This window comes from Zosterops lateralis (assembly GCF_965231275.1).
Source record: "Zosterops lateralis genome assembly, chromosome: 1".
In the NCBI taxonomy this organism is placed as follows: Eukaryota; Metazoa; Chordata; class Aves; order Passeriformes; family Zosteropidae; genus Zosterops; species Zosterops lateralis.
Window position 1 is genome coordinate 109,810,830 of NC_139762.1, and position 12,672 is coordinate 109,823,501.

The 12,672-nt window shown below is 38.5% G+C and overlaps 1 protein-coding gene and 1 long non-coding RNA gene across 4 annotated transcripts in view; one reads left to right on the forward strand and one right to left on the reverse strand.

Moving 5' to 3' along the window:
• The window catches only part of LOC310912114, a 219,119-nt gene that overhangs the window by 15,733 nt on the left and 190,714 nt on the right, over positions 1–12,672 (forward strand). The gene's annotated exons all lie outside the window — the stretch shown is intronic.
• The window catches only part of NOL4 (nucleolar protein 4), a gene marked incomplete at both ends in the record, with an annotated part of 188,624 nt that continues 183,586 nt past the window's right edge, over positions 7,635–12,672 (reverse strand). For all 3 annotated transcript variants that reach the window (XM_083866336.1, XM_083866335.1, XM_083866337.1), the window contains one exon: positions 7,635–7,828. In XM_083866336.1, the coding sequence (XP_083722462.1) occupies positions 7,635–7,828 (194 nt within the window). The remainder of the gene's footprint in view (positions 7,829–12,672) is intronic.

The window sequence follows — 12,672 nt, forward strand, 5'->3', positions numbered from 1 at the left end:
CTCCTATTGGTGGGGGGCAAGAGAAGCCTAATAAAAAGTCAGTATCCTTGTTAGTATTCTCATTTTCCCCTACAGAAGAAAATAAAAATATGTCCTTTTAAAGTGACAACGATAGGCAGATGGCCTTTTTTTAAGCAAAGGAGATCAATTTTCACTGTTTTACATCCTAAAAATGTACCATCTTAGCATGATATACAGAGAGACAGCTAGTAACCACATTTCTCTCTCAGTTTCTTGGCAGTGGAATTCTCTTTCAAGTTCTAAAATATCAGCCTGAAGTCCCAGTGACATTGACAGTGGGACAAGCTTCCATTGGAAGAGTTTTTGAACTGCCATTGAAACATCCCCAAGCTGCCCACAATACCTAAGCTATAGCATTCCACAGAGATTTCCCAAACACTTCTCAGCACAAAAATATAGGGAATGCAGCACCCAGCCAAAAGGCCACTGAGAGTGAGAGGTTTTCTGTAGCATCATACAGAACTCTTAACAGCCCTCTCCTAGGCTAACAGTGAGCCAAGAGATTGGACCCTCTGGGATGCCATCCAGAAGGAGCTTAGCAGGCTTCTGGAGTGGATCAGTGTGAACCTCATCATGCTCAACAAGGTCAAGTGCAATGTTCTGCACCTCAATGTCAATATAGAGTGGGGAATGGATGGATTGGAACTGGAGAAGGATTTGGGAATACTAGTGGATGAAAAACTGGACACAAGCCAACAATGTGTGCTTGGATGCCAGAAAGACAATCCCATCCTTACCTGCCTAATGAAAATTGTGGCCTTCTCTGGAGTTCCCGACACAAGGAACACATGGATCTGCTGGAGCAGGTCCAGAGGAGGGACACAAAAATGTTCAGAGGGCTGGAACAGCCCCCCTTATGAGGAAATGCTTAGAGAGTTGGAGTTGTTCAGCCTGGAGAAAAGAAGGCTCTGGAGCAATCAGAGAAGTCTTTTGATACATAAGAAGGACAGAAGGTGATTTTTCACCAAGGTCTGCAGTGACAGGACAAGGGGCAATGAGGCCAATGATTTCAAACTGAGAGAGGGTAAATTTATATGGAATGTAAAGAAGACATTTTTTACAATGAAGATAGTGAGGCAGTGGAACAGGTTACCCTGAGAAGCTGTGGATGCCCCATCGCTGGAAGTGTTCAAGGCCAAATTGGATGAGCCTTTGAAAGCTGTCCCTGCCCATGGAAAGAGGTTAGAGTACATGAGCTTTGAAGGTTCCCCCCAACCCAAACCATTATTGATTATATGACTCTACCAGAATGCAAATGATTTAGTGTTTGAACCATTAAACCTTAGGCAATAACCATGTAGTAGTTTTTTAATTGACCCTGATTTCAAGCCCTTTATCATCACTGCTTGTAGGGCAGCAGAATGATGAATGGCAGGGAGACTAAATGGGGTATGCTGTCTTCTTGACATCCAAGTCCAAACGAGAGAGTGGATTTACACCACAGACATTTCTCCCCAATAGCAGAAGAAATCTGGATTCCATATACTGTAAACAAACAATACTAATATAGTAATTTTTTTAAAAGGAGAAATCATATGATTCTATAGTTTAGCACCAAGACAAATTTTTCAACTCTATGCTAGATATTAAGGATTTATATTAAATCCCTAATTTTATTTCTATTGTTCTTTATCGTTTAAATCAATTAATATATAGTTTAATATAGTATAATTCAATTAGACAGAGACATTAAAAAAATAGCCTGTGCCTCTAATTATTAGAGAATGGCACTACGAGTTAAGCATGTCTTGTAGCTTGCAATTTTCAAATATCAGGTGCAGCAAATGAACACTGTTAAGGCTGCCTGCTGGCTAGGGCAGTAAGAGCTTTTCTCAGCTAGAAGCTATTTCTCCACAGAGCAAATCCCCCCCTTCCTACTACAAAATATGAGAGAAAAATAAATAGGTCAAGCTTGTGGTGCTAAAGCACTGTGAGCTGGGAACCACAAATAAAATTTATTTAAAACAGTTAAACAGAGACATGTTCGAAATATTAATAATACTTACCCCTCTTATTTTTCCAGTTTTTCCTGCTGCTTTTCCTGCTATGAGTACTTCACTGCGTTGTGAGTGTGTATGAAAAGAAATACCACCAATAACTGATTAGAAACCCTACAATAACAAAACAGTAGCCTTGCAGGAATAAAGGAAAAAATATCTGATACAAGTTTCCAAGGGAGTATTAGGAAAAAACTTAAATTAAAGTTCTTTTCTAGAAAACCTTGAAAATTCAGCAAGACTGTTTATTTTTAATTAGCTACTGTAATTTACCTCCCTGCTGAGTCAAGAAAAGGAAGACAAACATGTCTCTGTGCTGGATCCTTTTCCCAGTTCTCCTTACAACATAGTTGGCTAACTACAGCAAAGATGTACTCACAAATAAGTTATATATATATATATAATCACAATAATTAACTGTGTTTCCAGACATCATTAGAAAAAGGAGCAAAAATTTTGCATAGAATATCCAGATTCCAGGAAATTAACTGAATTAAATGACATAACATAAAGTTTATATTCACAAAGCAGTTAGTAATTTTACAGGCTTGTCAGATCCTTTGTGCTCCTTTGTTCAGTGGTGAAAAAGAGGTAAAAAACCATTTCTGCACCCTGTTGTACAACATTTGATTTAGCCCTGACAATGGAAAGGGGTCAACTGACCCAGGCATTCACAGGTTGTATGGCCTCAAACAACTCATTTCTCTTTTTGCCTCACATTTTATAATGATCTATCATGCCACACGACATCATGCTTGGCCAAAAAGAAGTAGGGGGAATTGAGGTGAGGTACACATCCTAAGTAGCCACTGCCTGGGGATCAGCTGGACATTACCTCTCCTGGTGGGAAATGATGAGGGATTACCTCTGCATCTCTTTTTCTTTTTCATTCTTCACTTACTCAGCTTGACCCAGTTTTTTCCCTCACTTTTGCTCTTTGGATTTTTTCTATGTACCACTGTGGGGAGGGAGTGTGAGGGTGGGGGGGCCTCACCTGCCAGCCAGGGACAACCCTTCACAGCATCAAGCCCTTGTAGGCCATGGATGTGAATTTAGAAATCCTTGCTATTCCTTGCTCTATTCTTCTGGCCTGCTATACCTAGTACATCTTTATCTGTTTTACACATTATTCAGAAACAGACTATGAGGCTGTGAACAACTGAGCTTGTCCAGCACAGACATTTTATAATCTTACATATTTAATCCAGTAATCGCCTGTATGAAATTGCTTGATTTCTCCCATTATTTCACAATTGTTCTTTGGATGCTGGTGTTTTTCAATAGTGGGTGGAGCCTGGACTAGATCCTTACTTCAGGATCTATCAAGATCAGCTTTTCTTTATATAGAAAAACATGTCTTCCTTATGAACGCCTCAGAAGACTTTCAAAGCCAGATTAAAATGAGCTTCAACAAATTTATGGGGGAGTCTTTTAACACAGTGCTAGGAACTTTGAAGAAATGAAATTGCTCCTCATTTTCAATCGATTTTATCAACAAAACCTACCTCTACCTACACTGTATTCAGTAGGGACTCAGGCCATTATAGCAAGAATATCCTGTCACTTTAGTGTAATTTTGTTTTCCAGTTAGTGTTATAGCCACATTCACATACATGTTCACCTTTTTTCCCTCATTCAGAAAATTTCTTCTCTGTAGAGGATGGAAAGCTTTAGAACTGTCAAATACTTGCTTACCTCTGTAAATTCTTTCTGTAGCTTCTGATACGCACCATGGCTGGTGTGGCTGGTGTGGCGGTGTTATCCTTCAATGACAGGCAGCAAGGTGCCAATCTGAATAAAAACATTTGACTCCAGACCTCTTTTCATGTGTTCTGACTCCAGTTTCTCAGCAGTCATTGAAAGCAGTAAACCAATCTGATTAGTTGATAAGATAGCCAGATTGTCCACTCTCACAAGCTAAAGCTGCATCTAAAGATATTGCCCACAGGTGTCCATGAAAACTACCCTGGAAATCAGTGGGAGAAGAATGGATGACTGACTGGTCTTCCCAGTGTGCATGTAAACCTAAAGAGACTCAACACACTCTCGCCATGGTCAGGTTTGGACTTAACTCTGTAGGGAAGTTTATGGACATTATGACATTTTCCCACCATCCCTCCCTGCCCAGCAATCCTTTGAGGACTAGAAATATAACAGCACCACTCACAAAGGAACTCCAGGATAGTTGGGAAAATGTGAGGCTGTCTCAAGAAGGACCAGCACCCGCCAGTCTGCACTGATGAAGTTCTGTAGAGAGACATCCACCAGACTCGAAGCACTAGTTTAATAAAGATATTGGATATAAGGCAGCCTTAAGCAGTCATACTCAGTGGACACACCCAGGCTGGTAGAAACTGGCCTTATCCTAACAGCAATATTTAGGCTGAGGTAATCAGGCCTTTTTTACAGAAGATGTAAAGATGAGAGAAAGAAATAACCCCGAGGTTGTTGCTGGGTGCCTGAGCAAGATGTTCTCCCTTGTGCTTTTACTGCCTTAGAAGGTTCAAAGCAGACACAAAGTAGGTGGCTCTGAGACCTGGATTCAAGAGGACAAATTTAGTTGAAATGCTTGCATCTAGATTTTCACACACAAAAATGGACAGAGGTTTATGGTCTCTCCTTCACAGGATGGGTCTGAATTTCAGTACCCTCTTAGAAGAGGAAATTAAAACCATAATTGAATCTGTGATTGTTCCAAAGAAGAAATTAATAAACCTAGTACTTAGGGTTGGAAACAGCTCTAGAATAAAAACTCCCATCTGTCTGATGGAATTTGGTATAGATAAACCATTTGAGGACACAGTTGCTGTTAAGCATCTGTATGAGACTTTACAGGATATCAATTGCTCCTATGAATGAAGACCCTAAATATTCCAGAGGCGGCACCCAGAAGAAGAGGATGTGTGTAGAAGACATTTTGTGGAAGACATGAAGAACTATCAAAGTAGGCTGGGAATGGAGCTGGAAAAAGGGGAAACAACTCATGGGCCTTGAAGGTTGTATGGTGACCCCAAACTTTCTTCTCCTTCAAGAGAAGGTGTAATTGAGGGAGAAGAAAGAGGAGTCAGAGTATAAAACAATGAAATAAATTTCTTACCTCCTTGTCCTCTAGCTTCTTGCCCTTACCTGGATTTAGGAAAAGAGTTTGAAAAGTGGTGAGGCTGCTCAGCTGATGATTCCTGGCTGGCAAACAGCCTCTTGGACAGACTGCTGGCTGCGGCTTAGTTGGCAGTGTGAGGCACACTGCCCTGCACAACAGGACCAAGGAGGTATAGCTGCCACTCTTGTCTGTGGAAGATGTATGCCAGAGCCTTTTTTGGGTGACAACACAGTGACCTGGAACAAGGTATTGCTTCATTCCCTCCTGGCATGCAGAAGACAGGAGAGAGTGTAGATATTTGAAAGTAGAAGAGAGGAAAAAGTCTCTCAGGTCTGAAGGAGCTATTGAATTCCTGGTGAGACAAAAGCTGAGGCAATCCCACATCTAAGGCAGAGATGAGCTGTAGGCTTTCAGGAGCACAGGGAGATGATGTTAGAAACAAATGCACCTTCCAAGTGATGGGCAACAGCCGGTAAGGATTTGCAACAATATTCTCATATCCAAGAATAGGGGCTTCTAAAAAGACATCCAATCATTTTCTAAGAACAAATGTAGAGTGGCAAAGTGGTATTCCCTTCTGCCAACTTTAAATTATATACGCTAGTTACTCAATCCTACTGGATTTACTCAGTAATATTGAGAAATGATGTTTGAGAGGCTGCATGAATTGGACTGGAAGGCCCTTTTCCCTGTTTAAAGACCATAATAGTTACAGCTTTAAATGATATTAGATTTAAATGTTATAATGTTTCACAATCATGTATTTAAACACAGAAATCTGTTTATTTACCCAAACAAAACAGAGGAAATGATTCCAGCCCTCAGGTTTTGAATTCTCATTTAAATATGTGAACATGAGTCCACAACTTAGAGATGTTTGTGTATCTATGTACCTCCAAAATACTCATATTTCATAGGCTTTTTCACATTAATATTCACCAACAGTATCACAAAAGTTCTTTTTCTTTTACATAACTGTAAGCAACAGTAATTCTAGAAACACTAGAGAAAAAAAAAGCATAGCAATGTCCACAGTTACAAGAAAAAGTGCACATTACTTGGTCACAATCACAGTCATTACTTGGAAAACTATATGTAACAAGTAGATATAAAATATCACTGATGCCTTAAACTCATTGTCAAAAACGGAATTACATAAAATTTTGTACATGAAATAAGGCAAATTTAGGAATGCACAAGAAACTTGTTATTCAACAAAAGCTAAACAACAGAACAGATAGTACAATAAGCATAAACTAAAGTACCTTTTTCTATATACTTAAAAAGAAGCCTGCCATAGTGCACAAAGAAAACACCATTAATGTGTAATCAATATTATAAAATAAGAAATAGAGGGGTTAGGAAGAGTGGGGAAGGGGAGAGAAGAGTTTTATTATAGTTGCAGCTGCATCCACTTACAGTTTTGTACAGGTTTTAGCTAGGCCTGGGAATTATACAAATTATACCAGAAGTGTCAATGACCTTCCTTGGTAAGAATTTTGTTTAAATTAAGGAAAAAAAATAAATACACACAAGAGTGCAAATTTTCAGATTGTCACTTGCAACCTCTTAACATTCATCATCTATATCCAATCACAACTCGAGGGACTTGTATAAGACAGCAGCAGTGATCATGGAATCAGATGAGCTCACCGTAAGAAATCAAATCATCTTTTTTTTTCTCAACGATATGTCTTTTTTAAAAAACGCTCAACTCTTTATTAATTGCTAATAAAGCTGCAATATATTACAGAATGGAGTTGAGAATGGCATGAATGCAGGAATGCATACTTCCTTCGGAAGGTATTCCATAGATGACAATTTACAGTACACAGGGGAGGAAATTATCCAGCATCAAGAGTTACTCGTTGTAGAAAGAATATGAAGTTGGGGAGAAGGGCACAGCCAGGGATTCAAGAGAGGAAGGGGGGACTTAAAATAGCTCCTCAAAACATTTTCAGGACCAGTGAAAAAGTTTACCAAAGTAAAAATGAAAAATCTTGAATGAAAACAAAAATCTTTTGTTTTGTTTTTTTATAAAAATTACATTTTTTTAAAATACAAGATCCTTTTAATTGCAATTGTGCCCTGTAGCAACAGGACATTTGGCAATGTTTTGCCATATACTGCAGCTTTAAGTCCAATGAGTCAGTATCACATTCCACTAATATTGCACTTGGATCTTGAACCACTTGTTTTAAAAAAACATCACAGCATCTTCTGTTTCCTCCACTTGTTAGAATGAGTTAATTTCTAGCCACTTTTTCGATATTAATGCTGACACACTAAAACAAAAGCAATAGGCTGGACACAGTAAAGTACCTCGGAAATACCAGAGGTCGAAGTTCACTTGAAGCACCTTAACACATCACTTTATGGATCAAGAACAGTGTGGCATAATGGTAATTAACTCTCCTAAAAGACTGTGCAGTAACTGAAGTGTGTGCTCTGGGAAATCAAAATGTCATTAGTGGAAATTCTGAGATAAGACCAGGCCGGTGTGAAGGTCACATGACTCAGTTCTGCTGCAAAATAAGGTTTTCCAGTTCATCTGCAGAGCGCAGTAAAAACGCGGCTGATTCTCGGTACCCTGCCACAAGCTGCCTCACTGCATTTATTTCAGTCGGACTCAGCTGCGGTCTGGAGCTGGAACTGCTGGAGGATCCAGAGCTGGTTGCTAACTGCCTCTTCATACTGAGATCTGTTGGACCTGCAGACAGCAAAGGCAAAGAAAAGAAGCTTCAGGTCTGCTGCCAGAGACGTTTCACATGTTAGTAGATACAAATACAGAGTAGTAGGACCTGCTCTCAGCTGCAAGTAGCAAAAATAAGCAATAAGTGTTCTTTTTGTTACTGGTCACCTTGACAGGAACCACAGCAATTTGTATTTAAATATCACAGACCTCACTTACAGAACATGAGGGGCAAGTCCACTGCTAGCAGAAAATTTCCCTCCAGGGAAATATTCCATATATATATATGGAATATACATACTGTGTGTGAGCCACTTGCACTCCAAACCCTGCTCTAGGATCTGATGACAGTGATCAGGCAGAAGGTTCATCTCCTGCGCCTCCCCCCAGCTCCAGCTGCCATCATAGACTTCATGGCAATATGCAATTTTTATCACAGATAATCCAACTTATGTTCTCTAGACAACTATTTTCACATTTTATGCTTCAATCAGCATGTGGCCATACTGAATCCCTTGCAGACGTAGATAAATGGTCATCCACATGACTTGCCTGACGCTGTCTGATCACTTACATAAATAGCTGCTCATGAATGAGATTAGGCTGGTGACAATCTGGCTCCCACAGTGAGGAGCACACTATCATCTGTGAGGGCTGCATACAGCTGGCAACACATTGCAAGGATCTTGTAAGGCCAGAACTCTGACAAGAGATTCTGCAGCAATCACCATGCTGTTGTATTGGCAGCTCACAGCAATATGCTTAGCACTTTTCTTAAAAAAAATATTCTCAAGACCATGAATACTTCATATAGAAGACAGCATTTCTGAGGGCAGTCTGCAGGTTACTGTGATTAGCAAAACATCTGCCATCATGAACTTTGGCTTTGTGTGGAATTTCCCTGGCTGTTTGATCAGTTATTAACCAGCTAAGACACATGGTGCTTTAATGAACTGTTTGTCATTTCCACTTATCCCATTTTTATCTTCCTGGAGTATAAATTTGGACAGGTAGAATTGGACTGAGGACTTCCTTGAACATATATAGAAGGATATAGATGGCAACTATACCTATTAAACAATATGTTTTGTGCAAATCTGGGGAAAACTGCTCTCTCATTTTGGCGGCATAGCAAATCTATACTTCTGGCAGGCAGAAGATCAGACTAGCCTGACCCTAATCTTAATTCTTCTGGAAACTGGGATCAAGCTATCCAAAACAATGTATCTTGATTTCCTGTGAGAAAAATGTCACTCTTCAATTTGATCAGAACAATATATGTCAACGCCAAGGTTTTCCAGCAATAAATGGAATAATTTTAAAATTTAGCGTATTCAACTGTAGAACACAGAACAAACTTATTCATACTCCGGAGGTTCTCCTAAATAATCCCACAAAATTTATAAGATTCAAAACCACAGATTTGCAATTGTAAGCACTAATTGAAGGGGCTGTCTGATTTCCAGAAGCTGAAGATCTGGTCATAAACCTTATTTAATTTTCTTTCTTATATGTCTGTGCAGAGGTACAGGTGAGACCACAAAAAAAAAGTGGAGATTGTCATGTCCCCAATAAAAACTGAAGTTAACAAAAAAGCTTCCCTTGGGTGATTAAAAGCAGAGATGGGACTATGAAAAGAAACTACTCAGACAGAAAGGGTCCTATTAGATCTGATTTCCTACTACACAACTAGAATGAGCAGCACTTAGCCTTACAACATGTATTATCTGGTTTTACACTGGTATAAATGAACTGGCTTTTAAATGACTTCTAGTGTACAAAGGATAAATTAAGCACAATTAGCTCAGTGAATTTGTTTTGGTGTGACCTCACACTGCAGGAAAATGATGACTGTGAAGAAGCTCAGAGGATATTTTAAAATAAAATCTTAACCCAGCACAGGGAAGAATGATATACCAATCATAATGCCAGTTGGGCTGAATGGTTGTAGGAAGCCATTAAAGACTTCTATATTTATTGAGGCAGTAGTGAATAAGCTGCCACTGACATATTGAGGGCATTGTGCTCCATATGAACCTACTTTAACTTTTATGTTCTTTCCTTGACTTTCATTCATGTCGCTGCCAAAAACACTCACTCAGACACACACACACACACACACACACACACACACACACACACACACACACTCAATATCTGTCAGAACAGAGCTTCTGCAACAGAGCTCATCATTTTATGAAATGTAACTGAAGGGCTTTTCTCTTTGGTAATCCAGATTTTAAGTGACAGAATAGGATATCAGTTTTTGACACTCATAAATAAAATATTCATGGAAATGTGCTTGGTCATATCTCTCAGGTTTCCCTTACACAAACTGATAGTGCACTGCTCTGAAAGGAAAAGTAGGAGAAGACCAGATGTCCATCATGCACAAATCAGTACAAGTCCTCACAAGTCTACAGGGTCACAATTATTTACATAGTGTGAAGATCTGGCTCTGTATTCCTAAATGTCTGGATTAACTTTCACAAAGAAAGTTCTTTAATTCTTCAGAATATTTATCTTTGCATCCTGAGGGTACTGGAGAAAGCTGGATGACAGTTTGCATACACAGGGGACAATCACAACACAAAAAATCCTCTTGGTCTGGGAGATTTCTGTTGTGTCAGAGCTCTTGTATACAAAGAAATTAAGATATCTCAAATTTTAACATACCCAGCTTCTTCAAACTACTTGGTGGGTTTATTTTTTTTTACTTCTATTTACTAGGAAAATGGGATTTTACTTCACTCCCCAACTCCTCCCTTGTTCTTAACAACTCACAGTGCTGTCCTCCTACCCCCTCAAAGAAAACGCCCCTGAAGAAAATAACTAAGGAATACACACAGAGAAAAGTTTCATAGCCATGATTTTGGAACAGTGAGAACACCCATGCCTTTTCAGGAAGGTAAGCTGACAGAGAACTGAACAGAAAAGAAAAAAAAAAAAAAAAAAAAAAAAAAAAAAAAAAGCCATGCTTCATGTGGAGATAAGGCTATAAACTCTTTTAATTATGTTATGTGACCCCTACATCTCACCTCCAAAGCTTACCTATGACAGCCCAAGCTTTATATCTGGGAGAACACCTCACTCAGAGATTAGTCCCAGGATGTGTTATATTGGTCTCAGCTTGTAATAGCTATGATAGACACTCACTGGCAGTAATAGAGATTCTCAAAGATTGGCCAGGCTGCTAAATACTGAAATACTATAACTTATTTGTAGCTTAATCAGTCATACCTGGTCATTTAAAAACTAAGAAATAAGTGCAACCTATCAATGCATTCTTGTACTGTAGATTTTTCTCATGTAATTTTATGCAAATCAGATATTGAAGCATGGAAACCTAAACGTTATTCATACCTACCTTATCTCTTTAATCAGAAAAATAAATCACAGCTACTCTGAAGGCTTTAAATAGGTGGTCACTTTATGTATACTACACTTTATGTGTATCTATCTCCAGAAGGCATCACTACAGGTTACTGAATCTGGAAAAAGCTGAACAGGTTCACCATCATATCTTTTAATAACTATTTTTACTATTTCTTTAGTGTATTTAACATTACTTATCAGGCTGCCAGTCCTCACAGGAACAAGAAAGTGTGTTCCTGCAAAGAGGGAAAACTGAATATTTTTACAATGAATTTTGCAGTGTCAGGTTCCTCCAAGATGCTACTTCACTTTTTAGCATACTGCTTCCTATTCTGGAGTACTTCAGGACTATTAAAAATCTTGATTGCAAACTTTATCAGGTCCCACAATGTCTGTTGAGCAAGCAAAGATTAAGCATATATCACAGAGATTAGAGACAGGAGACTTATTTCCATTTTTTTCTTTCTCTCACTGCATATTGCCATAACATGAAATTGTCTCCTTCCATGTTTTTATAACAGCACAACATTCTCACAAGCAGTGGATTAAACAAATTGCTGAGACAGATCCTTTCTTTTATACTATTTCAGAACTCTAAAGTATTGTTCCTCTGCCTCTTGTTTAGGCCACCTGATTGACACTTCCATATGGGAATAGTTTTGATTTACTATTTCTGTCTAGTTACATTGACCTAATTTCCCCTATGAGGTGCAATTGTTCTTGTTGGAACCAGATCAGGCTCAATATCAAAATTCTAAAAACCCACTCTTCATGTGCTAGACAAACATTTATCAAATTAGCTGCTGGAAATGTCTGCCACTAAATACACTGTGGAACAAATGGCTTTTTCTGTAAATTACAAGACTTTAATGGAACTAGTTATTGCCTCATGCACTACTCATTACCAACGTGATTTATATCAAATTCCAAAATATGGGTCAGATGTAGATGTGCTGATACTGATTGCTTAGACACTATCAACTGTCTCAGCAAAATTCCCTTAAGAATTGTATATTGTCACTGGGTAGCTACCAATCTCATAATTAACAACTACCGAAAGAATAATAAATGTGTCAGTGACTCTCAAAATGGTTATCACCATTGTAGATAATTATGTATAATAAAAAATAATTTATAAAAGCTTTATGTGCTTAAGCATCTACATGTTCATTAGTAGTTAAACAACCTTTTTCATCAGTGATAATGCAAAAAGCAGTGACACTTACTTGGAGAAAAATACATTTGCCCATGCTCTGAAATCTGTTGCATGTATCTTTTCTACTACACCTATTCACCTGTCCCATTTTTTCCCCATGAATGGCTTTAGAGAAGAGGTTGGACTACATTCTTATATACTCCAATAAAACTAAATAGAAAAAAAATATCAAAGTATGCTACCTTTTCTTCCAAATCAGATGTATTTATTGTAATAAGAATGTTTTATTGTGATATTATGTATCTGTCAATGTTTCTTTTCCTCCTGCCTT